We start from the raw sequence: 27,989 nt of genomic DNA on the forward strand, positions 1-27,989 counted from the left end.
TAACACCCGTAAATCGCGAAGTACGAACTTGTCTGAAATCTATTGTTTACTGGAAATGCTAAGAAACATCACCTTTCACAGCTTATGCCGGTTATGACGAGATAAAAAGTATCCTGCTTGAAGACTGTGCGTTAGCAGAGAGTTAGAAACATTAACTGGGCTTTCCTGTGCACCGGAAGACACAGAAGATGACATAGAACATACTAAAGATGATCACCACTCTTCTCAGCACTAAGAAATAAAGATTGTGAGCCACATTTAATGCTAAAGCTACGACATGGAGCCGGGAAATCATTGTTTAAGAGCAGCATGGTTGGCTAGCAATCTCTCGTATGCAGCAAATGCATGCAACAGATATAGAACAGATCGATGAATCTAATGTGTTTGATACTATTCCCCGACTCATTTCTTCCTCCTCTACAAATACGTATCCTCTAAACAGTGCTCGGTCCCATCTCTCTTTCTATACATTTGTCCGGAAGTTTTCTGCCACTGGTTTCTAGTTTGAAGTCTTTATGTGTTAGCAGCCGTGGCTGAGAAGGTTGCGCCTTCTGTTGACCGCAGGTTCTCTAACCTTGTAAAGCTAGTAGTCAAGCCGAACTACGTGAAGCTCCTCTACCGTCGTGCCATCTCTAATGCTCTTTATCTCTGCCTTGGTCCACTGCTTCTCCTACTCTTTCCTCGCCTGCCGACGCTGACGCTAGCCGACCTCCGTGAGCTTCCAACCCAGCCATGGGTTGTCACCGGTTCCACCCACCTCGTCGCCATGAGCCGCCCCCGCTAGGTCTATTTGGTGGACTTCTCCTGCTACAAGCCGAGCCAGGTTCGCATGGCCACTCGCAGCACGATCATGGATCAATTCAGGAGCGCCAGGACGTTCACCGACGAGACCGTGGATTTCCAGCGGAAGATGCTGCGGGATCGGGGACTCCTCGTACTTCCCCATATCCGTACTGTGCAGCCCGATCAACACGAGCCACGCCACCGCGAGAGAGGCGGCGGAAACTGTCATTTTTCAGCGCCGCCGACGAGCTGTTCAGGAACATCGGCGTGATGGCGGACCCTTATATTTAGATTTTATTATTTTAAAGTAAAATAAATATTCGCATGGGCGGTGCCTCCATCCTCGTCTCCAACCGCCGCTCTGACCGACGGTGCACACCATGCGCACCCACCAAGGCGGCGGCGACTGCAGCTACTCCTGCGTCTCGCAGGAGGAGGACGCGAAGGGCAAGGTCGGCATCACCCTGTCCAAGGAACTCATGGCGTCGCCGGCAACGCCCTGAAGGTCAACATCTCCACGCTGGGGCCGCTGGTCCTCCCCATCCCGGAGCAGCTCCTCTTCCTGGCCGCCATGATCCTGAGGAACGTCCTCAAGCTCAAGATCAGGAGCTACGTCCCCGACTTCAAGCTGGCGGTCGAGCACTTCTGCATCCACGCCGGCGGCCACGCAGTGCTGGACGAGCTCGAGAAGAGCCTCGAACTTACTCCACGCCCCATGGAGCCGTCGAGGATGACGGTGCACAGGTTCGGCAACACCTCCAGCAGCTCCCTCCGGTACGAGCTATCCTACTGCGAGGCCAAAGGCCGGATGAGCAGACGCGACCGGGTGTGGCAGATCGCGTTCGCGTCAGGGTTCAAGTGCAACAGTGCCGTCTGGAGAGCCCTCCACACCGTCAATGGCGTTCACAAGAATCCATGTACGGAGGAGATCGACAAGTTTCCGGTGCACGTGCCGAAGGTGGCGCCACTCGTCCCGTGAAGCACGAGCTCAGACACAAAAGAGAAGCATGTTTGCCGTGTTGCTTATGATCTCTCAATTAGTCTATATCTGCATGCAACAACTGTCACACACATTTACTACGTCTGCATCGGTGCGCCTACAGAAGATGGGAGAAATCGATCGACCATATTAATAGCCATATCCGGATACCAGATTACATTCAGCTGTAATCATATCCAACTTTGACCAGTGCATGTTGACTCCAAGCAACACAAACAGTTCGAACATAGCAAGGCTTGATAGAAAGAAGTCTCGATGTCGTCAGCTTCTCGCACAAGGATGACGAAACCTGACCTCGCAGATGTGAGGTCAGCTTCGCGGGAGAAATGACGACACAGTGAAAGTTGCATGTAACATTCTCGCAGTAGATTTCTGACAGTAAAAACATGCACGGTGGTTTGTGTCATGACATATTGCATTTGCATGATAGAATCACGAGAGAAATGGATGTCTTAACATCACTCTAAACATCTGTGTTCATGCATGGAGAAGGGAAACACAGATCAACAGCTGATCTCTCGATCTTTTGCTACGCTTTGTAAAGATTTCACTGAAACACAATCAAGTTATTTCATGGAACAAATTTCTTATGGGATAAGCCTGAATGCAGCATCATCAACGAACTAATTGTTTCAATCTCTGGTCTATCCTCGATGGATCTAAACCAATTCTTGTACTAATGGCCTGCACACACAGTAAACATGTATCAGATAATTTGCAGACTCTTATTCGAGGAGATTACCATTAATATGACTGAATAATTTCAGCTAACAATTGATCGATGGTTCGTTGATTCAGATCCAAAGAATCAACATAATTACCTGACAATGAATGGAGTGGAAGATCCTGTCACCCACAGTGCTGAAACTGGCATTGATGACCTCCACACCTTCTTCCTCAAGGACGCTGATGACCTCGTGAAACATGAATCTTGTCCTCGACCCACAAACAAGAATCACCTCCAAGTTAGGATCCAAGTTTCTTACTTCAACCTGGGCCGGTCGGAAGCCTATCATCACACGACTTCTCATTTCCTTGAGCTCCCTCAGCCTGTCCACTCTCTCTTTCAGGTCCTTGATGTAGTCGAAAGCTTGGTCCAGCTGATCTTTCTGTGTCACTGTATTCTGTTCCATCAGTAGAACGCAAAAGAAGTGGATTAATCAGCAGGCCGTATGATCCAAGAATCTTTGGTTGTAGATCGAAGGCCAAGAACGATCTCTAAGAATTACGTATAAAGGAGGCAGAAACTTGGGAACAAGTACAATGCTCCCATGTGGTTACTCTCTGCAAATTAAGTGCGGTTCTCCTACTTCCAGTTGCCGGGCATGGTTCTGAGAGAATCCATGTCGGCTGCAGGAATGAAACAAGGAGAAGACTCTATGTCCTCAGTGCTCTTGCACTAGTTTTCCTAGGGCCAAACAAGACTCTATCTGCGTGAATCATGACATCTTGGGGTAGCCTTTTACTCTCTTGAAGGTGTGCAGACCAACAAAAGATTCGGGTTGCCTTAAGCAGCATAATCTTCGCTATATCACATCTTGCTCAAGTCGTCATATCTTAGATTTGTAGCCAGTGACTACACAGGTGAAGGCAACCTTAAAAAATATGGAACTGACTCCAGAGATGCTGATGGAGACTAAGAACTAAATCTTGGTAATCAATCTCCAAATCAGTACTCACTTCTTGGAACTTGACTGCTGCAAGGAGATTCTCAGCAAGTGTTCTAAAAATCCCAAGCATCAGAAAAAGCAATAAGAAGTTGCAGTCAAGATTTCATGGTCTCTTGACTAGGTAATCCCTTTTGAAGATTGGGTTTGATACAACTCGATTCTGCATGTTCTATACCTTGTCCCCCAAACAGTATTCATGGAAGAAAAGTAGACTCGGATTAGCATCAAGCAGCTATGTGTACCTTGGACACGGGGATGAGGGAACTGAGCTTGGAGCAGAGGTTCTTCATGTGGATTCTTCTGTTCTTCTCCACCGTCTTCCTTTCAAGCTTCTCGGTTCCACCACTACTCGCCATCTCTCTCTAGTTATACGAAAACCACTACCCGAACAAGGAAGAAGAGAAGTGAGAAGCAGCCGCAGCAAGCACCGAAGGAGCAGACGAAAGAGGCCAAGCGAGGGAGGAGTCAAAGAGGATGTTGTGCTCCGCCATGGCGAGGTGAGCATCCTCTATATAAAAGGGCAAAGGAGGGCCACAGGGGCCGCACGTCACGCTCCGTTTCCCTTCGGTTGCCGCCTTCGCTTTCACCTTCAGATTTAAGCCGGAAGCTCCTCTCAACCGTAGCAGCATTCCGACCGCCCACAATACTTGGCGGAGTCAACCGGGCCCCCACGCTGCTGCTTTGAGATTCACGAACAGTAGCGATGGAACGGCGTTCAGATTCGTGCCATCCCCCGTTTAGAAATGCATTAATTTACTTTTTCTTTTTCGTATTCTGAAATATTTAATTTATTTTTTATCACTTCATCATCGTCGATTTGATCGAAATAAATATGTAAATATCCAAAAACATGTAGAGAGGCCGGTCGAGCCAGTGCTTTTGCCGCGGGTCCCATCTTGAAAGGTACACGTGGAGGGAACTAAGTGGCGACGACCGACGACCGCTGTTTCGAGCCGAACTCCGGATTAAGCGGCGCCGACCACCGACCGCACTTCCACCACACGATGTACGTTAAGTTTGTCGCCGGCTGCTGACCATTCCTGGTCGCCACGGTCAAACCCTCCATTTTGCTGCTTGCATCGGCTCACTGTCTCATCCTCTCCGATCGCATTCAATGACTGACAATCTCTAGTCTTAATGTGGCAGAACGATGCGACGGCAGACCCTTTCCTCGTCCATCATCACTGCACCACCGCCGCTGGATCTCCTTCTCGTCCACTACGGCGGAGGAGCCGCAATTTCGTTGGTGATAGGAAGCCAATTGGGACTCGACTCTGTAGCGGCGTCATCGGCCGAGTCAGCGGTGGAGAGGGAGGAGTGATGTGAGAGCAGCAGCGGCGGACAATGGTTTTGAACATGGAACCCATGTGCGCATACTTGGCTTCCGAATTCCAAACAAGCCATTGACTCTCATCACCAACAAAACCCACCACGTCGCCCTCCTCGTCATCTCCCCGTACTGATGACGACGACGACGACGACGACGCCGATGATGGAGATGAGCGCTAGCTCCCGGTGCGGCCCTTTCCTACGACTGTTGCGTTGGTGTTGTATGGCTGAAGGCGTCATATCTTCTCTCCTTCCAACACATGCACTCTCCAACCAAAGAGAACCAAAGCTGACAGTTCCATACATGCATACATGTTTGTATGGAGTCGTCTTTCTCCCAATACGTTACTGTCATTTCAACACTGCTGAATGACAAAGACAACAATCATTATTGAGGGAAAAATACGATATGCAATAGAGAATTCCAGTGACCCTCGTGATTCTTAGAGTGGTTTTGGATGAAGCCAAACCCATTTGAGGGTGATATGTTCAATAATATACTTGATGATCACCAAGTCTCCTCCCATTGGAGGTTGTCTTCTATGACTTATCTATAGAACGACACCGTCATGGGTTCATCATACCGTCATGGTGAATGATTTAGGTTTTCTGGCATTGCCTATCACCAGACAAATTGTTCTGACCGAGCACTGAAAGCCTGCATGTGAAGAATAACGGAGTCTTAAAAGGAAAACATTTTATTGGAAGAACATGGTGGGAGTATACACGCAGAGTTAAGTCTCTCTCTCTCTCTCTCTCTCTCTCTCTCAACCGTCTTAGCGACAAGATGATCCATAGATTGGCCATTTCTCTATCTTATCAGAACATTTTTTTGCAAGGACGGTGGTGTGTACCCTTGTTTTAGTCTCTTAGTTAATTACATTAGTAAAGTAATGACTTGTAGAGAGAGAAAGTTTCTTCTGGTTTTCTCCTCTCATATTCCAGTTTTTTTATTCATTCCAACAAAGATTTTGGAACTCCAAAACCTAAAAAATCATGTAAAGTTTCTTGGATGCCACTAATCTTCAGCATCGAAAGAGTCTAAGTTTGACTACTTGGGGTGGACAAACTTATTTGCTCAGTGATAAACAATGTTGCTCATGCGTGTACAGAGAGGAATTCAAATGGAACCATGCCACAATGTGGTCATCATTCAAATGAAGCTCAATCAACATCGATCCAGCACGTCTCGGCTTTGAAACACGTGAAATACCTTATTACTCTCTTCACATTTCCTCCTCATCTATTTCATGCTTTTTTTTGGCGGAAGAGCAAGCGGTGGAGTTCTCCATGAGGCGAGATGAGTCAGGGGACGACATGGATGTGGTGGAGGAAGAGACGGCAGTCACATATCGACGGGGAGGAAGAAGAAGACGCCGAGCGTCCGTCCATCGCTACGGTCAACGCGCCGAAACGGCGCTTCATATTTGCCGCCACCGATGAAGGGGTCGGCGCGTGTGAATACGGTGCTCGAGTCGGAGCAGCGTTCACGAGCCCTCGCCGCTTGACTCGATCCACGTGTCGTGTACGTAGCGTAGTCCACGCAAGCGCTTCATCTTGCTGTCTTGTGATACGTGGTGGTACGAACTCGCTGTGCCTATGCATCACACGCGGTTCCGATTTCTTGGGTGTAGAAATTTTTGTTGTAGGCGCCCCCATTTGACATTTTTGCCGGTACGCTTTCGGAAATAATTCAGATAGGAAAGCAGAAGCTTTCAAGTATTTTCTAACTTTGACTAAATGCTTGTGATCAACATCAAGTAATTAAGATTATGTCTCGCTTACTAACTTTAAGTTGCCTTTTTGATGATGATGATTGAGGAGATATTAGTTCTCACCTACATGGCTTTTGGCCGTCAGAAGGGACAAAATATAATGAAACTAATTTGTCGTGCTAGAAATTCTTTTCACATAAAACTTATGGCTTCCATCATTTGATTACTTGAAGATCTCACAAGGGGCGTCGATCCACACCACTCACAGGGCAGAGTGTGGGTTAGCCCTACAAACCCATTACATGCTCATGTTTTATTAGTTCGAAAGTCCTATAATAGCCAACGTGACATGAACCGAGTATCTCCACCAAACCAAAAAGTCAGTCAAAATACCGAACGAACGTCAACATCCTAAAGACTCGAGATGATTCATGGCAACTGTAGCCGCATCAACAAAACATGTTCCCCCAGACCCGTTTCAACGGTTCTCGTAGACGACAAACAGCAGCGGCAACAAAAATAAGCGCCCTCCTCCCAAACAAACCTCTATTCTGGAAGTATCTGCTCATTGTCTGCATCTCCTTCCTCCTCTACCTTGGGCTTTGATGGAGTTGGGCCAGCCCCTGGAGCTTGCTTCTTCTTGATCCCGCTCACTATGTCATCAATCCTCAAAAGCATGCAAGCAGCCTCCATGGCTGTCTTGAAAGTTTGGGCCTTAACATTGTACGAGTCCCATATCTGAAGAACACAAGGAAAATTACAGAGTCGGGGAGTGAGCAAGGAGAGAGGCAGAAAGAGAGAGATCAAGGGAACGGAGGGAGTCATCAGCACCGTACCTTCCGCTCCTTCATATCGACGATATCACCAGTATTTCCATCAATGCCAGTCCATTCATTTCCAACATCAGCGTGCTGCAGCACAAAGTAAGCAAATGAGGTGATCCCGTAGTCCAGTTGATCCATGATCATCGAAAACAACAAGCATTGTCAAGAAAATCAAGGTCGTGGTTCCTTAATAGAGACATGTGCATAGATAGGCAAAGCTGTCAAATCACGTCCAAAGCAAATCAAAATGAGGACCAGAACTTACCAGACAAAGTAACTCTAAATAAGATCACAAAAGAAGTTAAGAGAGAGAGAGCCAGAGTTTACCTTTCCTTGGAGGGCAGTCATTGTCCGAATGACATTCACTCCACAATTCTGTGCTAAGGTTCGTGGGATAGCCTCAAAAGCTACAGCAGCAGCTTCATAAGGCCACTAATATGACCACCACCCAAGAAAAAAAAAACGCATCAGTGTTTGGTGTATAATTTACTTGTTGCATAAGAATGAAATGGAGTGGTAAATGGAGATCTAACTATCACCTTTTCTATCCCTTCGCTCGATGAACTCTTCTGCTTTAAAGCTGCAGATACTGTTAATTCTGTTGCACCACCACCAGGAAGAAGTTTTGGGTTTTTCAAGATGTTCCGTGCTACTGACATAGCATCCTGTGGATGCAGACTTAGTTATGGCACATTACATACATAATTAAATGAACATCTATTAGCATGAAGGTGATACCTGCAAGTTCCTTTCAACCTCATTCAAAAGATCCTTACTGGCACCTCTCAAAAGGACACTACAGGCTTTTGGATCTTTGCAATCCACAATAAATGCAAAGAACTCGTCACCAAACTTCTTTACCTCAAAAAGCCCAGCTCCAGTTCCAACATCAGATTCTTGCAATTCCTCTGGCCTATTGACAACAACAGCTCCACAAGCCTTTGCGATCCTGTTATTGTCGGTCTTTCTCAATCTCCGGATAGCACTGACTCCAGCCTTGCTGAGATAATGGCATGCAAGGTCACTGAGCCCTTTTTCTGTAATGACCAAGTCAGGTTTGAACTTCAATATCTGCATGCACATGTTCTGTATGTATTCCTCTTCCAGCTTCAGCAGAATTTCCCTGGCAATGGAGGCAAATATGTTATGCACTCTTCGGTAAGCTTATGTCAAGTAGAATGCTAAATTTTGATGAATGAGACAATCGATACATAAGAGCTTATGAAACTTTAATTTCACTAATAAAAATGTTATACTTGATATCCAAAATTAAATCAAATTTTATCATGCCTAAGCTGCCTGGCCACTTGTATGTATGCACAGCACCTTACTAAATGTGCTATTAAAAAGCCGTTACTTGCCTCAAAAACCACCATTAACAGAATTACATGCCATCCAGAATAATCTACTAAAGAAAACATGACATCCAAATACTTTTTGCTTATCTCACAGATGAGTAGGCTTGAACTGACAAAAGCATTCTTGTAATAGGCACTTCTCAATTATCATAGTCAGGCATGTGCAACATGTTTGCTGATGGCAGGCATGCTAAAATACCAATCAAGTTCTTACCAGTCTTCTTCTTTTACCAACTCAGCATTAGTCTGATTTTCTCCTTTCTTATACTCAAGGGGGCAATCAAGTAGAATAATTCGTGGGAACAATATCCTCCTCCTCATTTTTCCAGGGGCAACAACATCTTTGTTAATCATTACTCCCTTGAGGACCTTGGAATCCTCCAGCTGCCCTCCAGGAATCTTCTCAATTTTTATGTACTTTTTAATATCAACCTCACGTAAACCTTGACCAAGGTCCACACCAACTGTTGTTGTAGCCTCAATGGCAAGATCCTGAAAACAACAATATCAAGAGTTAGAATTATCAGGAGCAAAAGCAAACTGATAACACGTACCTTAGGCTATGCAGCCTTGCCGACACTTGAATATAGCCTTCTCATGTTTCACTAGTATATGAAAGAATTTACTTCATTTTCTATGACAAGAATAAGATGATAAATATAAATTTAAGCATGAATATGATTATTAAAATCTTTTCATTAAAATATACCTTAATAGTTCAGATATAAAATGAAATTGCTCTACTGTCAAAACATGGTGTGTGATATAGTAGCTACTACAATAAACAACAATATAATTATGTTTTTAATAGACGCCCCAGCGCTCACCTGCAAGGCTTGAGTGCCTCGCACAACGTCTGAGGCAACACGCTTCATTGAAGCGTTGCTTGAGCACTTGACTGAGCCCAAGCACCAAGCGCCTCAAGCAAGTGCCTGATTGAATGCCGACGAATCGAACCAGAATGTGAACTCTATTTCAATTAAATAGTAACTTAGTTGGTTCAATCGAACCAACTAAACCTAATAGTAAACCCCAACCCCTCGACCCAATGAAACCCTAGACTCTCACTGCTTGACACAACTCTGGTCCACCATCGTTACCTTTGTACACAGTTCCCTTCGTCGCCAACGAACAGGTCCGAAGCTTCCTTCACCCTTGACGCCACCATCCATAATTTCGACCCTTGACGTTGTCGTCTGAGGCATCCTTCACTGTCGAGGGATAGGTCCGAAGCTTCCTCTACAGTCGATGAGCACATTCGAAGCTTCCTCCGTCATCGATGTCGTCGTCTGTAGGAAGTTGCAAACTTAGACCCAACAAGCAACTTGATTTTATCTTATATTATCATTTTTATAATTTCACTAGGTATAACAATATCAGCAAATTACCAATTTGATAAAATTTAATTTGGTTGACCTTGCACCAACAAATCCCTCTAATATATGATAGAATTTAAATTAGCTTCCATAAGAAATATTAGACGAGATTTTATTTTATAATCAAATTTATCAATCATAATATATTATTTTATATTTTAATATTCTAGAGCATTTCGCTTCACTTGGGCGGGCACTTAGATGAGCGCCTAGCACCTTGAGCATTTTAAGAGCTTAACACCCAACGCTTTTAAGAAGATTGATTCATCTAAATAAGATACCAGTGGTAAGGGCCTCGGAACAAAGAGTAAAAAGAGAGTGTATTGCCATAGGTGGAAGTTTTTAATAATTTTCATGGGTGATCGAGGATCTTCGAATCATTGTCATATGATAACACTTTTTATCTAACGAGGCTCATACAACTAACTGAACTCCACAGATTTATTGCTTAACCCAGAGCCACAACATATGCGAGTCATAGTCCTGATGGACTGATGGAGTAATGCTTAGCTTCGCTGACCTTGAATTTGCCTAGCCTTTTCTGTTTTTGTCCCTGCTCTTCAGCCTGCCTCTAGAACTTTTTTCTTAGCACAGTAAATTGTCATATAGATACACGAGTGATTCTTGAGGCTATGTGAGAATGATCCAGATTTTTAACAAAAAAGGCTGACCATCTAACATTTTAGCTAACATTGCCTTTTGCCCATAAAAGGCTAAAATGAAGCAATGAGAAGATAATAGAAACAAGTTCAGCAGCACCACTAATCAAATAATGGACATGTAAAAGATGGAGATTGATTGAAAATTATGGTGAATTCAGCAGCATGTGGCTACTGATCAAACAAGCAATAATGCATCGCATAACCTTAACATGTTTATCATCATTCCTTATGCTACATGACAAGCTCTCGGTGTGGAGTAATCAACAATGTCTTCTATATAGTAGCAGTACAGCAACAACATGGCAAAATCATGTATAATACCATTTAAAAATCCTTACAGCAAACTGTTGATTCCAAATGGTTGCATTTAAAAATTGTTGATTACAGCAAATTGTTCATTATCCTCTAAAACGAACACTGTATACAGCACAAATAAATACTTACAGCAATGAGGTCCCCGAATTGCCCAGTAAATTTCGTACCAATACAACTTTTGACAAGGCTCAACATTGTGGCTCCTGCAAAAAAATCAATTGGATAAAAAAAAGCTAATCAGACATCATTCAGACAGGAATTAGATAAAGAAGTGAAGGGAGATGCATAAGAGTTAAAGAAAAGAAATACATGAAAATCATAACAACACAATGTAGCATTCAACCAATTGTCATGACCATAAAAAAAACTTGCCAAACATCAGTGAAATATACAAGTAAAGTAAATTAAAACTTACGGTCAGTCACATCAATAGGCATTGCAATTATATCCAGAACAGAGATAGAATCTTCAAGAGCTTTATTGTATGCTGAAACGGCAGATGAGTGCTTAGAAACATACAAACTTTTACATAAACCATATGATGTAAATTAAACCACATTCCCTTTTAATGGTTTCACAATTACCTCGACATATAACAGTAGGATGGTAGTTCTTGTCAATGAATGTTGCAGCAACATGGAGCATCTCGCCAGCTTTTAAAATTGACACAAAATTAGCATTTCCCGTAATAAAATGTTCATGTTCACTCTCAGAACAAAAGTCATGCACTGAAATTAGTTCAGGAAACAAACAAGGAAACCAGAAAAAGATAATAAAAGCATGCTTCCCAAGTATAATCTACAAAGATAGAAGTGATGGTTCAAAGATGATGCACCCCAAACTAAGTACACAAGAAAGAATCCAGTAGATTGTTTTCCTTTGTTCATTTTGACTATGTATTACATAGTTACCCAGATGATCACGAAAGTTCCTTATTAAGTGATGAATTCACTAGAAGATCAAAAAACAAATCACAGGACACACCAAGTACAATGACAGATGTCGTGCCATCTCCAACTTCTTCATCCTGAGTGCGGCTTAATTCAATCATTGACTGCCAAATCACACAAAAAGAAAACAAAAAGCATAGTATTAAACCAACCATGCACAGATTAAGGTCACAAAGCCTGTTTCAAGAGCTCTTAAGTAAACAAAACAGCGTAAAACAAGAATCTCTAAAATTCATGACATTATGGTTAACCTGTCAATTAAAACTAATAAACAATACACAAGCAACTTAGTGCAACTGGAATCAACCAGCATGACAAACCTTAGCAGCTGGGTGAGCAAGATCCAGCTCACGTAGTATAGCATTTCCATCATTAGTAACTACAATTCCTAGCAAAAGCAACCATTTGAACAGAAAAAGGTCAGGTGAGAAAATTTAATCGCATATGTAGAGTGATGGATAGCATAATACACTGTTACATGCAGTATAAGACAACTAAAACCAAGGCTAAGAGTACGATGAACCACTTGGACCACTGCCAGTAAGAACAGCAGAGATATTATGGCGGATAACATTAGCAGAGGATGCATACTTTAAGAAAAGCATATGTGATGAACATGACAACATTTGTTTGTTATCGCCGACAAGTCCCAAGTAATCTTTGAAAACGTATAATGCATACCTCCTGCAGCATCAAGTAGCATCTTAAGCATAGATCGAGGACCCAAAGTAGTTCGGATTATGTCAGCCACAGCCTAAAAATAAAATGGAATTAGGAAAAGGAAAATGATGCAACAAAGTCCAAATTTAGAATGGAAAAATGATGCCAACAACAATATCAAGAGGTGTTCATTCTCAACTGTTATAACTAGCAACATAGATCTTCCAAAAGTGAACCTGTTAAGTGTTAACAGTCATCATGCCCAATCACAAGCACAGCAAGCAATGACAATACAACCAATCACATACATCTTTCACAACTGAAGCGGTCATGCCCAGTAACAAAGACAGCAAGCAATGATGAGACAACCAATCACTTGCAATTTGCTTGAAATTGCAATATGTGAATATGGCAGACATTTAAAATATCTTGTAAAGTTCATCAAAAAACCACACAAAACCTCACTGCATTATGGCATCCAGCATTTAGCCAATTCCTTAACAAACTACCTCATCATAGGTACTTGCTTCAGCTCTCTAGCTCTCAACCATGCAAACTCCAGATCCAACCCGAAATGATCGGGACATTACAGCTTCTGTCGTTTTTAAAACAACTCCAGCCCAAAACTATATCAAGATTGCCTTCTACAAAATATGATTGTGACAAAGTCTGCAAAGGGATCTTAAATCAAAAAAGCAAAACAATAATCTATCATAGACTCAACTTAACATAGACTCAGTCAGAGGATATATTAGCCGATCAGACTGTATCGTGGACATTGTATATCTCACTTTCTGGAAGACCTATCTATTTCACAGATTATAGAAACTCGTTAACTTCATAAGGAGATCCTTGTGACTTGGTACAATTTAGTAGATCAAACTGGAGGGCATCATTCTTTTTCCATGAAGCAGAAATGAACCAGTAAGTTGGATAATAAGTATCCAATATTAGAAATGGGGGGTGAGAAGGAGAGAGATCCTTCAAGCATGGCACATCTTACAAGCTAATGCATAACCTCAAAGAATGTCCTATGTCAACCCCCAATTTCTTGACTTATCACTTACATTATCATAAGATATCAATCATTAGAGACAAAAAAAAATCTAGGCAGCATAAACAAAAGACAAGTTTAAATTACATCACACAAGTTTCTGGTAACATAAAAAGGAGAAATACTGCAGCATAAAGAAAGTGACAGTTTAAATTACATCACATGAGTATCTAGTAACATCAAAAGGAGAAAGACCACGGAAATAAGAAAATGAAGCATTTGTACAACACAAGGACAGCAAACATGCCCCTGCAACCAGGCACTCCACCTAAATTAGTCATGAAATCAGAAGGAGTTGTTCAACTCTTTTGATGACAAAATCAACAAAGAAATACAGTATAGTATATGACAGAACACATTTCAAAATCCACTTAGCTCCAAATTAATCATCTTGAGGCCCTATTCAAAGTTAACAAAACATTCAACAGACCGTCAAGCATAGAAACATTTAAAAAAATAAAAGTCTTTCTCACCTTAGAAGCTTGGATGTTGGCATGATGAACCTTACTTCCAGATTCCCGTTTTAAAGAATCCTCTGCTCAGAATAATTAGATCAACTTGTTAGATGAACCTTACCGAAGTGGGAATAAATCTCAACGAGTCCTACAAGCAAGCATTCGACAACTTCAAAAACTAAAGGAAGGAAAAGGGTTCGATCAAGAATCAAAATTTCTCTTCGAGAACAGAACCAAAACAAAGAAAATGCCCAGCCAATATCAAGGATTCCGAGACACCAAAAGACCAACCGCTACAACGGAACCCGAGGAGGCCACCCAAGATCCATCCAACTACGAGTTATCACGAGAGCCAGAGGAGCTTACTGAGAACGAGAACCGGGGCGTGCATGGCTGCGGATAAAGGCGCGGCGGATCGACCGACTCCCTTCTGCTTCCTGTTCGGACGGCGGACAGGACGACGACCACAACAGCAAGGGCGGAGAACGAGGTTTCGACGACGAGCACCCTTCGGCTTTTGAAGAGTTCTCGAAACCAAAACCCCCGCGCCCTAACCCTAAATCTCTGTCGTTCGGTTGTCTCTCTTGCGCTTTTTCCACATCGACCCCTAACATAATAAATATAATGTAAGACGATGGAGCTTGTTTTACACATACATCCTTATACTCCTGTTATTTTTAATAAAGTCCATCAAATATATTAGAATCATTCGCCAAATTGATATATAATTTTAATTCTAATAATCAACAATAGTTATTTGATTACTTCTGATTTTAAAACTTATATCTAAATAATTATTTAAATTGCTTTCATAATTCTTTATCAAATTTAACTTTATCATCTATATTTATGTTTCCTATTTTTTTTTAATGAATATTCCATTATCTTTGATAGAAATTTTTCATACAGTATATTTTATTATGTGAAAAGATAATTTTATCTCTTTGTTATGTCAAACTCATCTTGCTCCTGTGCGATGAAGAAGAAGATATAGAGGTGATAGCAATCCTCACATCTCTTCCTTCCTCTCGTGAGAGTTACAAACAAAGATTCACTAATACCTTTGTATCGTTGCTTTCGTAACATTAGGGTTATGGGCAAGCATGATAAGAATGAGACGCATGAGATATGAGAAGGTAACTGTGGTTCCATAAGACGAGCAAAATTATTTTTTTTACGTAATTTTTTTTAAAAATTGGGATACAACGTGCAAATTTATGGAAGATAAGATATTTTTTTTTTGAGAATTCGTTCAAAAAATAATATTAAAAATGAATCAGTTTATTTTCCAATATAACTATTTTGCAAAAAAACACATGGGTGGGCCCGGGCCTCCACTGACACTGTTGTCTTCCTGTTCTTTGGCCGCGGAGTTTGCAAGCTTATCTCAACGGGATAAGATGCGGGATGCCGCCCGTCGTCGTCGCCATCTCATCTCGCCCGACCTTTTCTGCTTTGCAGGTGTCGCTGACGTCTCCCTTCTCCCCCCCCCCCCCCCCCCCCCCCCCCTCCTCCTCTTCCGCCTCTCGCACATCCCAATACACTCTTTCTGTACGCTTTCCTCTGTTCCCCCTCCTTTTCCCTTGCTTTTGTATGAAGCTCAGCGACGATCGAGAAAGGAGGAGGTCTCCGTATGACGCGATGGCGCGGTAGGTCGACGATCGGTTCCCCATATCCTTCTACTTCAGCATCGTGATCAAGTTTCTGAGACAGGTTGGATTCTTTTCTCCTCTCTTGGGGTTTCCTTTCCATTTCCTTCTTTTCTTTGTGCTAAAGAAGAGGGTATTAGAAAACGTTTGGATTTTGTTTCTTCTTCAGAACTAGGCTGAGGTTCATAGGAAGGAAGGGAAATTGGATTGACTTCACCTTGCCCTCAGCCGTTACGTCAGGTGAGTTAATTGTTTACTTGGTTGATTTTTGGGGCTTTGTTTCAATTAGATGATGCAAGTCTGATCTTTGCGATGGTGGTTGCAAGATAATTTTCGGATAACAAAGCAAAAGGTTCAACTTTGTTTGATTGTCTTTTTCTTTTTTGATATTTGAATCGTAGAAAGATATGCAATTTGTAAGTTTGCTTTGTGCGACTTACAGAGAGAGATGTTTTTGTCACTACTTTTGCTTGATTTGTTTAGGTGACATTGAATAAAAACCTCTTATCACTCTACCTTGAATTGATGGCCCAAAATTCTTAATTTTCAGCATTTTGCTTTTAGAAGGACGCATTGCTAAGTGAAAATTGTATCTTTTAAAGTGATGAAGTTTACTGGATTGGCAGACTGGTGTCAGAGGTGATTCCTCAACGTCAAAGTTACTTGAAGCAATCATCAAAGGAAGAACTTCATCTTAGGAAGGTATGTTCCTGCTATTTATAGATGCAAGTTTGAAACCTTTGTTCCTTTCTTCTTATATTGCCTGTATCACATTGCAGGTCCCCCAAGACTCGATTAAAGAGATTGAGAAATTGAAGCCATTACCCAGTATGAATAATGATGCGAGTGGTGAGCAGCTTGGGAGGAGATTTAAGCATAACATAGATGGTTTGAGATCACCATCTCAAAGGTGGACCAAGAAGATTTTAAGCTTCTCTAGCTTCAAGGAGAGGAAGGTATTATTTTTTCTGCAAGTTTGATGATTTCTGTTTAATTTCTTTGCCTATTTGTTTTGCTTCTTACATGATTGATGAAAAACAGAATTGGATTGCCAAATTGTACAATATGGGCATGCTACATTTCTCTTACGCATGCTGCATATCTCACAGTTCTAAGTGTCATTATGCATGTTGCATATCTCACAGTTCTTTTATTTAGTTCATGATTAGATGGGACATGAGTTCTTGGTTTCAAAGGCAATTAAATTTCTTGGTTAACATAGAGCAGAGAATTCTTCTTGTGGAGCATGTTTTCAGAGCACAAACACTGATTACAGACATTACTTTTGCAGCACAGATTTTTTTTTTTGGACAAACTAATTCTATTTTCCATGAGTTTGCAGAACTTAATATGACATTAGAATCCTTTCATGAGGATTTAATTCTGGAAATTCAAAAATAATGTTAATTTTATGAAGTTAAGAATACATGGCCATATCAAATTTATGCCAGAAAGGAAGCTGCTCTGAATTGTATAGCAGAATTTCTACCTGCTTCAATTTCCGTTTACTAGCTTGCATTTATCCTGACTATGGTTTTCAGGTTCAAAAAATTACAGCATTTTTTAAATCCTATTTCCTGTGCTTGTGAGGATATCAGTTTTTTGTTTTTATTTATTTAAATATTCAGCTTTGGTCTCAATTTCTTTGCTGAATGCCTGACCGTTTTTATCTATTTCATTCTACAAACATTATCATCAGGTTGAGCGTTGCTGTTCAAGAAGAACAGGTCAAAGGTATTATGTCCATTCTTTTCACACCTTTTCTTTTCCTTTGCATTAATGTGGGGATTACATTCAAAACATACTTGTCAAAACTGAGTTTGGAGAACAGTTGTGGAACAGATAATATCAATTTGGCGACAGAAATTGCACTACATGCCAGCAACAGACCTTCGCAAATCGTGTTTCCATTATCCGGTGACAAAGCTAGAGACTGTAACAACGATGTTCATGTTGTCAAGCACTACTTTCCTTCTCCTGTTGTTTCTTGGGTGGAGGATGCATCCTTTTCTGGACAGGTTTCTCATGTTGTTGTTCCTGAATCAAACAATGGATTGGAACCTTCATATGGAGACTCTTCTACATCAAATCCCAATCAAGATGTTCATATAGTAAGTGTTGACCTTTAATTAGTATCTATTTTTGCTTTCTGCATTTGAATGACTCATGTTTTGTAGCTTTGAGAATTTAAAATGTATGCTGGTCAAATTTTGTACTCTTTTCATGCTACAGATAATTTATTTTGAAACTCGATAAGAAGAGTCTTCATGTGTTCTCTTTGCAGTCAGTGAAGCTGAAGGAAGAATTTCTAGATCTTGCTAAAGAGAACACGAACAAGGACTTGGAGACTTGTGGCATTCTTGGTGCTTTCCTTGTAAGCCTGAAACCCAATTGGTTACTTAATAGCTCTTAGATTTATTAGGTATTAATGGCACCACAATTTTTCTATATGTTTTTTTTGGAATACGAAGGATTCTATGTCTAGTTAACTGACTTTCTTTCTCTAAAAAGTTAACTAATTTCAACATTGTGGATGCAGAAGAATCACATTTTCTACATAACCACCCTAATAATACCAAAGCAGGAATCAACTTCCAATTCAGTATGTTAGTAATTGATTACAGTAGATTCATTTTTTAATTTTGGGAAACTGATTCACTTTTCTCACCAATTATATGTTCTAATAAATGGCAGTGCCAAGCAATAAATGAGGAGGAGATTCATGCCATACTGGATGAGATGTCCCTTTATCCTGCAGGATGGATTCATGTAAATACCTTATATAACTGACTTGTTACATTATTTTCCATTGTTCTATTCATCCTTTTTGTACATGACAGATTAGTAGAACAATGTTGATCAACAAGGAGAATATAGAGGACAATCAACATGTTTTTTCGTGTTCTTATTGTTTTGACGAAATTATGTTGAAAGCTCAGCCTTTTTGTCCTAATCATGATGGATTTCAATCAATAATATTCTTGTTTCTTATTTATGCTTGTTACTTGTGCTGAATGTAATATTGATGTTTTCTAGATATATCATTAATTAGCCTTGACTACATTTCTTTTTGCAGACACATCCGTCTCAAAGTTGCTTCCTGTCGTCAATCGATTTGCACACTCAGTACTCTTACCAGGTATTCAAGTGCTTGTTCTAGTTTCAGTTAGATAAAACTACATTTCTTGATATGATAAAGTTCATTTTACATATTTTGCTGTCATGCTGTAACAACATGGTGTTTTTTTCATGCACATGACAACAGTTGCTGGACAGTGCCTCTTTGCTGCACAAAGCAGTTTCTTTGTCTTTTTCTCTTTTCCATTTGGGAAGATGCCTAAATATATTTCATCCCATGCATGTTGGCATCAAATTCTTAATCCTGATCTGCAGCAACATGTATACCTATCTGTGTCTTGAAGTACTTATGTAGTCGCCTGAAGGATGCATAAAATTGTTAGCCACCAAGAAGTAATTTTGCATGATCAAGTGCCTCTATCTCGTTCTTCAGAAAACTTGCTTGTGTACTTGATGTATATACCATAGGGCATTTTCCTACCAAATCTTTCCGCTGGTTGTATGCTAATACGTGTTTTTATAAATTCTGGTAGTTAACGTATTGTAGACATATAAGGTGGCACCCCTGTTCCTTACATTCATATGCCTCAGCTACCTATCATTCATCAGATTTTTATGGTTGAAGCACAATGCGAAGTTAATATGCAATCAAGCATAGATCACATCCATCGATCGTTGCAGTTACAATAAGTTGGTATTTTCTTTTAGGTCATGCTACCAGAGGCAATTGCAATCGTCATGGCTCCAACCGATCCTAAAAGGTACTAGTATCATCGTGTAACAAGTCAAAACTTATATGTTTATTATGATGTTTATGGTTTCTGTTTATCCTATGGTTGTCATATATGAAATCTGGAAAATGATTCTGACTTACATTTGAGCCTACATGTCATGATGCTTCCTGGACCTGTTATGTAAGGATGAACACCTTCTTCCATGGTAGGAGGGAAATGATCCTTAATTGCATCAGCATCTCACAATGAGGGTCTTGTTTGCGTTGTCTTGAGCTCTTACACTGCATGCAAACAACAGGATTCATTAGTTTATTTTTGTAGTGTGATTACTGGGCTTGACTTTTGTAGTTGACATGCAAGTTCTAAATGTGTTGACTGGAGTTTTCCCTTGTAGCACATGTGGAATATTTCGGTTAACAAATCCCGGAGGCATTAATGTTCTGAAAGAGTGCAAAGAGAGTGGCTTCCACCCTCACCCTTCTGCTTCTGATGGAAGTCCAATCTACGAGAGCTGCTCCAACATTTATGAGAATCCAAATCTAAGGTTTGAGATCATCGATCTCCGGTCTTCTTCATGACCGATATCATCTGCAGCTGCTGTGAGGGTTTTGAATGTGTTTATTGTACATACATATAAGCCAGTCTGGATTTTGTATTTGGATTGCACGTTTATTATTTTACTAGCAAATAAACAAGTCTGTCTGTTTTTAGGTCTGTAAATGTAAATGTCTGAATAATATATTGTGACAAGAGAATTATAATGATACATTGAATTAGATGAATCTACTTTCATTAATTGTTTTATCATCATTCTGGATTAGGTGATTTAATTATATTGAATTAATGTCAGGTTTTTTATTAGATATTTTTTATAAAAACAATAATAACTTAAAATAATCTTAAATTCACATATCAAGGATGTAATTAAGAACACGACATCTTAAAATTTACGAGTTACATATTACTCATGTAATTAATTATTTTTAATATTTTAGTTTTAATATTTTTTAAAATTATATTGAGATCATTATACTTATGAAAGTAAGATATTTAATTTCGTTTTTTCTCGTGTCGATCGATAGAAATGCCACTCAGTAATAATAACTTAAAATTAAGAACACTTGACATTATAAAATTTATGAGTTACATATTACTCATATAATATTTTTATAAAAACAATAATAACTTAAAATATTCTCAATTTCACATTTGAACACTTAGGACATCATAAAATTTACGGGTTATATGTTACTAATGTAATTAATTATTTTTAGTATTTTAATTTTCAAGAATAATATTGAGATTATTATATTTATGAAGGTAAAATATTTAATTTTATTTTTTCTTGTGTCGATTGATAAAAATATCACGTGAGGTATTTTTGTTAGTAAAATTGATAGTGAGAAAAAAAAAGATTAAATGTTTCACTTTCATAAATTTAAAGATCATAATATAAAATTTAAAAGTATTATAATCGAAATATTAAGATAATTAATTATAGCATTATATGTAATTAACCCGAATTTTACTGTATATCGATCCCTTTTAATGTTAATTATTTTTACCGATAATAAATGATGCATTGCATAAACCCATTATTTGTTACCGTGTGTTATAACGGTTTACGAGTTGCCGTTATATGCTTTTATAACGGGACCTCGTCCTCCCATTGTCGCCCTAATCTACGTGCTTAAACCCTAAAATCCATCAGCGATCGGAGAAAGGACGGATTCCGAAGCGAAATGCTCTTGAATCGCTCCTCGATCGGGCCCTCGTCCTTTTTCCGTCTCAATTCCGGTCTCTCTCTTCTTCAAAGATTCCTCTTTTCTACCGAGCAATTAGGAAACAAGAAACCGGACGGCGAAGCGGCGTCCCACGATGACGTCGCCGCCGTATTCCGCATCATCATCACCTCCTCCTCCAGCGAGCACATGGCGAGATCCCTCAAGGAGTCCAAAATCTTCCTTTCCAATGATCTGATCGATGGGGTCCTCAAACGGCTGCGGTTCAGCCACGGGAACCCCTTCCGGGCCCTCGAATTCTTCGAGCTCACCGGAAAACGGAGAGGATTCTTCCACACCGACTTCTCCTACGACACCATGCTCTTTATCTTGGGCCGAAGCCGGAGATTCGAGGAGGTCTGGCGGTTGCTGGTGGACATGCGGCGGAAAGATCGAACCTTGATCACTACCCGCACCGTTCAGACCGTCCTTGGCCGGATCGCCAAGATTTGTTCTGTCCGGCAGACGGTGGAGAGCTTTCGCAAGTTCCGCAAGCTCTGTGTCGAGTTTGACACCAATTGCTTCAATGCTTTGCTGAGGACTATGTGCCAAGAGAAGAGCATGAGCGACGCCCGTAATGTGTATCACAGCTTGAAGCATGACTTCAAGCCTAACCTTCAGACGTTTAACATATTGCTGTCGGGTTGGAAGTCGGCCGAGGAGGCTGAAGGCTTTTTCAAGGAGATGTCCGATCTGGGAGTGAAGCCAGACTTGGTCTCGTACAATTGCATGGTAGATGTCTACTGCAAGAATCGTGAAATGGCAAAGGCATATAAGATAGTTGATAAAATGCGTAAAGAAGAGATCTATCCGGATGTTATCACATATACTGGTTTGATTGGTGGACTGGGATTGATCGGTCAGCCCGATAAGGCTACAGATGTTCTGAAGGAGATGAGAGAGTGTGGATGCTACCCTGATGCTGCAGCTTATAATGCAGCTATTCGTAACTTCTGCATCGCAAAAAAGTTCAGAAATGCCTTTTCTTTGATGGATGAGATGGCAGAGAGGGGACTGTCCCCTAATGCCACGACTTACAATCTGTTCTTCAGGTGCTTCTATTGGGCTAATGATCTAGTGAGTGCATGGAGTCTGTACAAGAGGATGAGGACGGAGGGGTGCTTGCCCAACACGCAGTCATGCATGTTCCTTATTAGGCTGTTCCGCCGGCAGGAGCAAGTTGGAATGGCTCTCGAGCTTTGGAATGATATGGTGCAGAAAGGATTTGGGTCGTTCACGTTGGTCTCAGATGTATTGTTTGATTTGCTCTGTGATGCAGGAAAGATAGATGAGGCTGAGAGGTGCTTCACTCAGATGATCGAGAAAGGGCAGAAGCCGAGCAATGTGTCATTTAGGAGGATTAAGGTTTTGATGGAACTGGCAAATAGGAAGGAGTCTCTTAGGAATCTGACGGAGAAGATGACTGTGTTTCAACACATAGCACCCTTGGATGACAGAAGAGTCGATGAATCACCCGAAGGATCACCATCCTGCTTGTTACAACCCTGTTAAATTAACAACTCTTGTCCCATTTGCTTGCAATGTTTCTGCACTGGGAATATATGGTTGTGAGAAATAATAGCTCAAGTACTACTCAGAAGCCGGTACTCGAAGTAAAAAAAAGGCTCCTTTGTCACTCAACAATGGTTAGAAGCCTAGAACAAATGTACCAAATCGGTATAGTCTTGAAAAGCATGGGCAATCGTTCAGGTTGAACTAAATTAAACACATGGATCTTGGATGGAACACCCGCAAATGGGGGAGGCCTCGCTTCTGTTGTTCGAAGATCTAATGGTGGTTTGGTGGCTGCAGGGTGTGAAAATTGGGTTTGGGAGTCAAAGCTTATTCTTAAGAATTGTGTTGATGTTTTGGATTATCCATCAAGTGCCTTTATTTGTAGGGAGGGAGGCAAACAGGGCTGCTAATTGGATGCCCAAATATGCTAGATTTTACAGGTGTTTATAACAAGGGATTTTCCTGATGATTTTCTAAGCATTTTTAGAGAGGATAACCTAGGATCTTCAGTAATTAATTCGTCCTGAAATGGATTTGACTGTCTTTCTTGACTTGATGTTTTTGGCTACTTCAGTGTAATTCTAGTTGTTGATTGAACAAAAAAAAAAGGTTCTTTAACATGGATTGGAGTTGTTATCTTGCTTTTGATTTCTGCTGCAGCAACATTCTTCTCAAATATTAGACAAAGAGTCTCTTGCTTTGTTTATTAGCCATCATCAATTAGCAACAATGTTGAACTTGTTTGAGCTGGAGACATGGAAATCAGTATTACATTGTTTTCTTTGCTCAGTTGGTTCTCCTTCCTCGTGCAGGCTTGTGAAGGTGTGTGTGTGTTGTTATACCCAATAGAAGGAATCAGATAGTCGAGCTATAGCCATCTTTGACGCTGATAGTTCTATATATAGAGTTTTACTGGAGGCACGAGGAAGAGCAGCAGCTGAGCGTGGTAGGTGGCAGACATGGCTGAGCTCAGCCGGAGAAATTGGATCGAGAACACTATCACGTGGTTAGAAATCGCAAATTGCTGCGTGGATACGCAGACCGAGTAGAGTGAGCGGACCGGCATTTGGTTGATGTGACAGCAACCCGCGATGGCCGTCGCCGTCGCCGTCGCCGTCGCCGTCGCCGCCGTCGTCGTCGTCCAGCGATCAAACGCAACAAGGCCCTCCTCCCATTGATCTACAAGCCCTGGGGTCCACTACGTGACATCCTATGAGAGGAGATCCTCTCGCGTTTGGTGGCTCGGCCGAGACATAGGAGCCGTCGGCAAATCGACCCAAATCCAATTCCACAGGTTCGCGTATTTACGAATTTATCCAAATTTAATTTGGTACACGAAAAGAAAGTTCATTGATTGTTATTATCCATATCTTCTCATACGGATATATGTTCATAAACTTGGGATCCCCAAATCAGATCAAATGGATCAGATGTTTATCGTCCATTTGGTTCGCTGAGTTGGCATCCGTACCGAGGTTCACACCGCGCCACATCTCGAACCTAAAGCCGAGGCTAAAGCCAAAGCTCAGAGGTGGGAGCCGAGGCAGCTGATGGGTTAGTTGGTCTGGCTTTGGTTGTTAACACATGCACTGCTCACCAAACCGCTTCATCCCATCAACCCGTCACGTGCTGCCCACACCCATCATGCTTAGAGCTTTCCACCTAAGAGTCTATATATATATATATATATCCTTTGGATGAAGAATAGGAAAAAGGTAAAAAAGGAAGGAAGGAAAGAAAGACAATTCAAGTATAATGTTCTAATATTTGTCTTGCACTTTGGTGCCGTAATGAACTCGAATGATGCTTTCCACATCAAAGCCATCCTTTTCGGCAGAGGTCATCTATTCATCCTAAGTAATATATTTGAGTATGATTCGAATCATAGAGTTGGGAGTCTCATTCTTATCTGTATCCCACATGAAAACTTAGATCCATGACATCGACCGATCAACATGTTTATTTCTTGTGATAAGAGCCTCTTAAGTAGCCATGTCCAATTGGCAAAGTCAAGTCAAACTACGATATCTTTAAATTTCACATGGTAGGTGGCTCTTTGTTGGTCAATTGGTCAACATGGTCAACGGTCAATGGTCAATCCTCAACATGGATGATCTCATATTTTCAAAAAATTAAAATCTGATTTGGACTAATGTTTTTCTCCATTATTTTTATTTTTAGTGAATAGAAGAAAATTCTTTAAAAAATCATATTATCAAAGTATAGAATAGTTATTTTTAAATCTTTCAATTTTATTTACATAACACACAAAAAAAAGTTGAAATGCTAGAAAAATTTTCTTTATATGAGCATTCAGAAACAAACAGTAGTCTACCATTCAAAAACTACTGAAAAGTAGATGTTTGATAGTGATGGCTTAGTCATAGATTTTGACATCCACTCACTCATAAGTAGAATTACAAATGCTTTGGTAGTTGCCACTTCCTCCCTCACCTACCACAACAAATGGATATGCTTGAAGATGCATGACAAGACACAGTGATGCGTGAGCAAAGATGAGACCAAACTTTAAGTAGCCATCAGTAAAACCAAGAGCAATTGTGCAAGCAATTTGACATTTACATGCATGTTGTTGCTGAAATTGGACTTCCATGGTCAAACACAGGGAGGGCTTCATTATATGAACACTAAGAACCGAGCCGTTAAAGCCGAGCCCAGCCGAGCCAAGCAAGCCAAATGGAAAGAATGCCTATTCTCACTCTATTTTCGACCACCTGCAACGCATTACTCGCGTGCACGTGTCGTCCGATGACATGCTTAATTGGGGGTGACTATATCAAGATGCTCTTTATATACGACGTTGGTTGTCGTTCTCCCTCAAAAAATCTCATCTTTGGAGACGGAGATGGGGGCGTTGAGGAGGAGGGTGAGCGCGGAGGAGCTGCGGGAGGTGATCCTCCGGAGCTGCGGCGTCGGCGGGGGATGCAGCGGGAGGAAGGCGGGGCCAGGTGGCGTCCGGCGGAGAAAAGGCGGGGACGGAACGGGGTGGGAGGAGGGGCGGGTGGTGTGCGTCACTGGGGGCGTTTCCTTCGTCGGGTCCGCCATCGTCCGTCGCCTCCTCGCTCGCGGCTACGCCGTTCGCCTCCTCGTCGACACCCAAGGTTTGTATCGGTGCCCTCTTCTCTTGTTTTCCTCCTCCGAATCACTTCTTGTTTTGTGGGAACAAATAATTCGATCTCCATGCATTAAATAAAGAAAAAAAGATCGAGAAAAAAGTGAGCTTTGATCAAAATAGAATTTCTATGATTATGATTTGCCATATTTACTTTCTATGTAATATTGGACGGACGAGATGAGAAGTAAAATAGGACACGATAAGCTGACGTGGAGGCCACCATGTCTCTATGCCGCCTCTCGATCTTGTAACGCAGCATGGGAGGCTGCTCTCCCATTAATGGGCACCTCAAGATCCATGAAAGACACCCAATCACTTGAGAATTGTAACAACAGAGACGTACAGATTCTCCAGCAATGGCTCTTTCGGTGCAGTAGATGGAGCTGCGAAAGCGATCATGAATGTGATATGAGTCATGCTGGCTCAATGAATGATGATGAAGTGTTTGCCTGACTTGGCTTTGCACGGGCTTTCCCTCGCAGAGGACTTGGAGAAGCTGAGGGAGAAGGAGATGTTTCAGGGCGGCGGGGTGTGGGTGGCGGCGGTGGCCAACGTGATGGATCTTGACAGCTTGTGCCGGGCCTTCGACGGCTGCACCGCCGTGTTCCACTCTTCGAGCTCGGTGGATCCTCGTGGCATATCTGGCTACTCGGTGAGTTCAGTCCATCCATGGCAACCCAACTCCGAGTTATCTGCACGCCTGAACTTGATGTAGAGCAGAAAGCTGAGGAAACTGAAGCGATCTCTTCCTCTACAGAAGCACATGGTTGACGTCGAAGTGCGAGCAACTGAGAGAGTGATCGAAGCCTGCGTTAGGACTGAATCGGTCAGCAAGTGCGTCTTTACCTCGTCTCTGTTAGCTTGCGTGTGGCGACAGCGTGATCCTTGCCATGCTCGTCGTGCCACCATCGTCGACGACAACTGCTGGAGTGATGAGACCATCTGCCGGGACAGAAAGGTGAGCCAAAACATTTCTTATGCTCGACGCAACTCAAAATCTACCTTTCTTATGCTGAACTTGCTTCAAACAATATTTCCCAGTTGTGGTTTGCGCTGGGGAAGACGATGGCAGAGAAGGCAGCCTGGAGAGTGGCCCGAGGAAGGGACTTGAATCTGGTGACCGTGTGCCCAGCTCTTGTCACTGGGCCTGGATTTCAACACCTCAACCCAACTGGATCCATCGCCTACCTCAAAGGTGAGAGGCCTTCCTCACTGCCAATCTTTGACGCAGCAGCAGCGGTAGATTTGCATCGAACAGTCCTCAAACCCTTCTTCGTTTTCGACAGGAGCTCAATACATGTTTGCAGAAGGGCTGCTTGCCACGGTCGACGTGGAACAATTAGCCGATGCTCACGTATCGATCTACGAGGCAATGAACAGGAATGCTTGTGGGCGGTACATTTGCTACGATCATGTCATCCAAACCGGCGAAGAGGCAGCTGAATTGGAGCGGCAGCTGCGTCTTCCTAACAGAGTACGTGGAGCGACTCGCGAAGTCGATCCGACCTCGTTCGAGCTCTCCAACCGGAAGCTTCTCGAGCTAATGAATTCGAGGAGGAGGTGCACGTATGATGTCTACTCCTACTTTCCATGAGCACGCAGAGCTGCATATTTTGGTGCTGGCTGCTTGCTGCAAACCCGAGCCACGTTGAAGTATGGATATGCCCTGAGAACAGAGCCGATGAAGATGAGGAAAACAGATCTCTGTACATAAAATAGTTTATATAGGAAGCCATGGAAGAGTTGGCACAGCTTGAAGGACAAGATTTGCATGTGGAACAGCTCTTCAGGTGATCGACAACTGTGCATGCGTACAGGGCACCATTTCATGGAATTGGTGATGCTTCTACTGGTGTAAAAGAAAACAAAATTTTCTTCTTGATCAGCAAGTTTTGGATATTAAATCATAATATTCCTTTCAAGCATTGCAAGTTTGTGACGATGG

The 27,989-nt window shown here is 41.8% G+C and overlaps 5 protein-coding genes and 1 pseudogene across 9 annotated transcripts; 4 read left to right on the forward strand and 2 right to left on the reverse strand.

Moving 5' to 3' along the window:
* The first annotated feature begins 1,107 nt into the window (after window positions 1-1,107).
* Window positions 1,108-1,762, forward strand: LOC135613234 (probable 3-ketoacyl-CoA synthase 20; annotated as a pseudogene).
* Window positions 1,763-2,183: 421 nt separating this feature from the next.
* LOC135611674 (transcription factor bHLH168-like) lies at window positions 2,184-3,944 on the reverse strand. The gene is made up of 3 exons (XM_065107319.1): window positions 3,696-3,944; window positions 2,605-2,907; window positions 2,184-2,467 (listed from the first exon to the last, which is right to left on the reverse strand). Exons 1-3 carry the CDS (start codon window positions 3,807-3,809, stop codon window positions 2,399-2,401), a joined length of 486 nt encoding a protein of 161 aa, XP_064963391.1. The 5' UTR covers window positions 3,810-3,944; the 3' UTR covers window positions 2,184-2,398.
* A 2,834-nt stretch (window positions 3,945-6,778) lies between these two features.
* On the reverse strand, window positions 6,779-14,736 carry LOC135612263 (T-complex protein 1 subunit gamma-like). The gene is made up of 14 exons (XM_065108341.1): window positions 14,518-14,736; window positions 14,170-14,231; window positions 12,664-12,736; window positions 12,303-12,370; window positions 12,017-12,086; window positions 11,617-11,685; window positions 11,448-11,519; window positions 11,162-11,235; window positions 8,894-9,171; window positions 8,060-8,444; window positions 7,861-7,986; window positions 7,649-7,753; window positions 7,334-7,408; window positions 6,779-7,235 (listed from the first exon to the last, which is right to left on the reverse strand). Exons 1-14 carry the CDS (start codon window positions 14,540-14,542, stop codon window positions 7,044-7,046), a joined length of 1,674 nt encoding a protein of 557 aa, XP_064964413.1. The 5' UTR covers window positions 14,543-14,736; the 3' UTR covers window positions 6,779-7,043.
* Window positions 14,737-15,655: 919 nt separating this feature from the next.
* LOC103984309 (AMSH-like ubiquitin thioesterase 2) lies at window positions 15,656-20,404 on the forward strand. Of its 5 annotated transcripts, none has more exons than XM_018825717.2 (12): window positions 15,656-15,864; window positions 15,970-16,040; window positions 16,351-16,502; window positions 16,580-16,756; window positions 17,500-17,534; window positions 17,632-17,911; window positions 18,085-18,174; window positions 18,340-18,402; window positions 18,495-18,569; window positions 18,877-18,939; window positions 19,587-19,639; window positions 20,007-20,404. In XM_018825717.2, the coding sequence occupies exons 4-12, from the start codon at window positions 16,631-16,633 to the stop codon at window positions 20,188-20,190; spliced, it is 969 nt and encodes a 322-aa protein (XP_018681262.2). In that variant the 5' UTR covers window positions 15,656-15,864; window positions 15,970-16,040; window positions 16,351-16,502; window positions 16,580-16,630; the 3' UTR covers window positions 20,191-20,404. The 5 variants fall into 5 exon arrangements, with proteins under 5 accessions (XP_018681262.2, XP_018681263.2, XP_064964414.1 ...); XM_018825718.2 differs by having other exon boundaries at window positions 16,403-16,502; XM_065108342.1 differs by having other exon boundaries at window positions 16,427-16,504; window positions 16,583-16,756.
* A 911-nt stretch (window positions 20,405-21,315) lies between these two features.
* On the forward strand, window positions 21,316-23,546 carry LOC135612264 (putative pentatricopeptide repeat-containing protein At1g02420). The gene has a single exon (XM_065108343.1). It carries the CDS (start codon window positions 21,355-21,357, stop codon window positions 22,903-22,905), a length of 1,551 nt encoding a protein of 516 aa, XP_064964415.1. The 5' UTR covers window positions 21,316-21,354; the 3' UTR covers window positions 22,906-23,546.
* Window positions 23,547-25,759: 2,213 nt separating this feature from the next.
* On the forward strand, window positions 25,760-27,969 carry LOC135612266 (cinnamoyl-CoA reductase-like SNL6). Its single transcript, XM_065108344.1, has 5 exons — window positions 25,760-26,030; window positions 26,527-26,696; window positions 26,802-27,002; window positions 27,086-27,239; window positions 27,331-27,969. The coding sequence occupies exons 1-5, from the start codon at window positions 25,775-25,777 to the stop codon at window positions 27,636-27,638; spliced, it is 1,089 nt and encodes a 362-aa protein (XP_064964416.1). The 5' UTR covers window positions 25,760-25,774; the 3' UTR covers window positions 27,639-27,969.
* The last annotated feature ends 20 nt before the right edge of the window (window positions 27,970-27,989 follow it).

The sequence above is a fragment of the Musa acuminata genome, chromosome BXJ2-5 (genome assembly GCF_036884655.1).
Source record: "Musa acuminata AAA Group cultivar baxijiao chromosome BXJ2-5, Cavendish_Baxijiao_AAA, whole genome shotgun sequence".
Lineage (NCBI taxonomy): Eukaryota > Viridiplantae > Streptophyta > Magnoliopsida > Zingiberales > Musaceae > Musa > Musa acuminata.

Excerpts from the sequence above, each read along its gene's own strand:
- LOC135611674 (XM_065107319.1), bottom strand. The coding sequence starts at position 3,809 with ATGGCGAGTAGTGGTGGAACCGAGAAGCTTGAAAGGAAGACGGTGGAG. Across the intron at positions 2,908-3,695 it reads CCCTCATCCCCGTGTCCAAG|AATACAGTGACACAGAAAGA; the intron begins GTACACATAGCT and ends CTGATGGAACAG. Across the intron at positions 2,468-2,604 it reads TCCACTCCATTCATTGTCAG|GCCATTAGTACAAGAATTGG; the intron begins GTAATTATGTTG and ends CTGTGTGTGCAG.
- LOC135612266 (XM_065108344.1), top strand. The coding sequence starts at position 25,775 with ATGGGGGCGTTGAGGAGGAGGGTGAGCGCGGAGGAGCTGCGGGAGGTG. Across the intron at positions 26,031-26,526 it reads CCTCCTCGTCGACACCCAAG|AGGACTTGGAGAAGCTGAGG; the intron begins GTTTGTATCGGT and ends TTTCCCTCGCAG. Across the intron at positions 27,003-27,085 it reads CCATCTGCCGGGACAGAAAG|TTGTGGTTTGCGCTGGGGAA; the intron begins GTGAGCCAAAAC and ends AATATTTCCCAG.
- LOC135612264 (XM_065108343.1), top strand. The coding sequence starts at position 21,355 with ATGCTCTTGAATCGCTCCTCGATCGGGCCCTCGTCCTTTTTCCGTCTC.
- LOC135612263 (XM_065108341.1), bottom strand. The coding sequence starts at position 14,542 with ATGCACGCCCCGGTTCTCGTTCTCA. Across the intron at positions 14,232-14,517 it reads CGCCCCGGTTCTCGTTCTCA|AGGATTCTTTAAAACGGGAA; the intron begins GTAAGCTCCTCT and ends TATTCTGAGCAG. Across the intron at positions 8,445-8,893 it reads TTGGTAAAAGAAGAAGACTG|GGAAATTCTGCTGAAGCTGG; the intron begins GTAAGAACTTGA and ends CTCCATTGCCAG.
- LOC103984309 (XM_018825717.2), top strand. The coding sequence starts at position 16,631 with ATGAATAATGATGCGAGTGGTGAGCAGCTTGGGAGGAGATTTAAGCAT. Across the intron at positions 18,940-19,586 it reads ACACTCAGTACTCTTACCAG|GTCATGCTACCAGAGGCAAT; the intron begins GTATTCAAGTGC and ends ATTTTCTTTTAG. Across the intron at positions 19,640-20,006 it reads GCTCCAACCGATCCTAAAAG|CACATGTGGAATATTTCGGT; the intron begins GTACTAGTATCA and ends TTTCCCTTGTAG.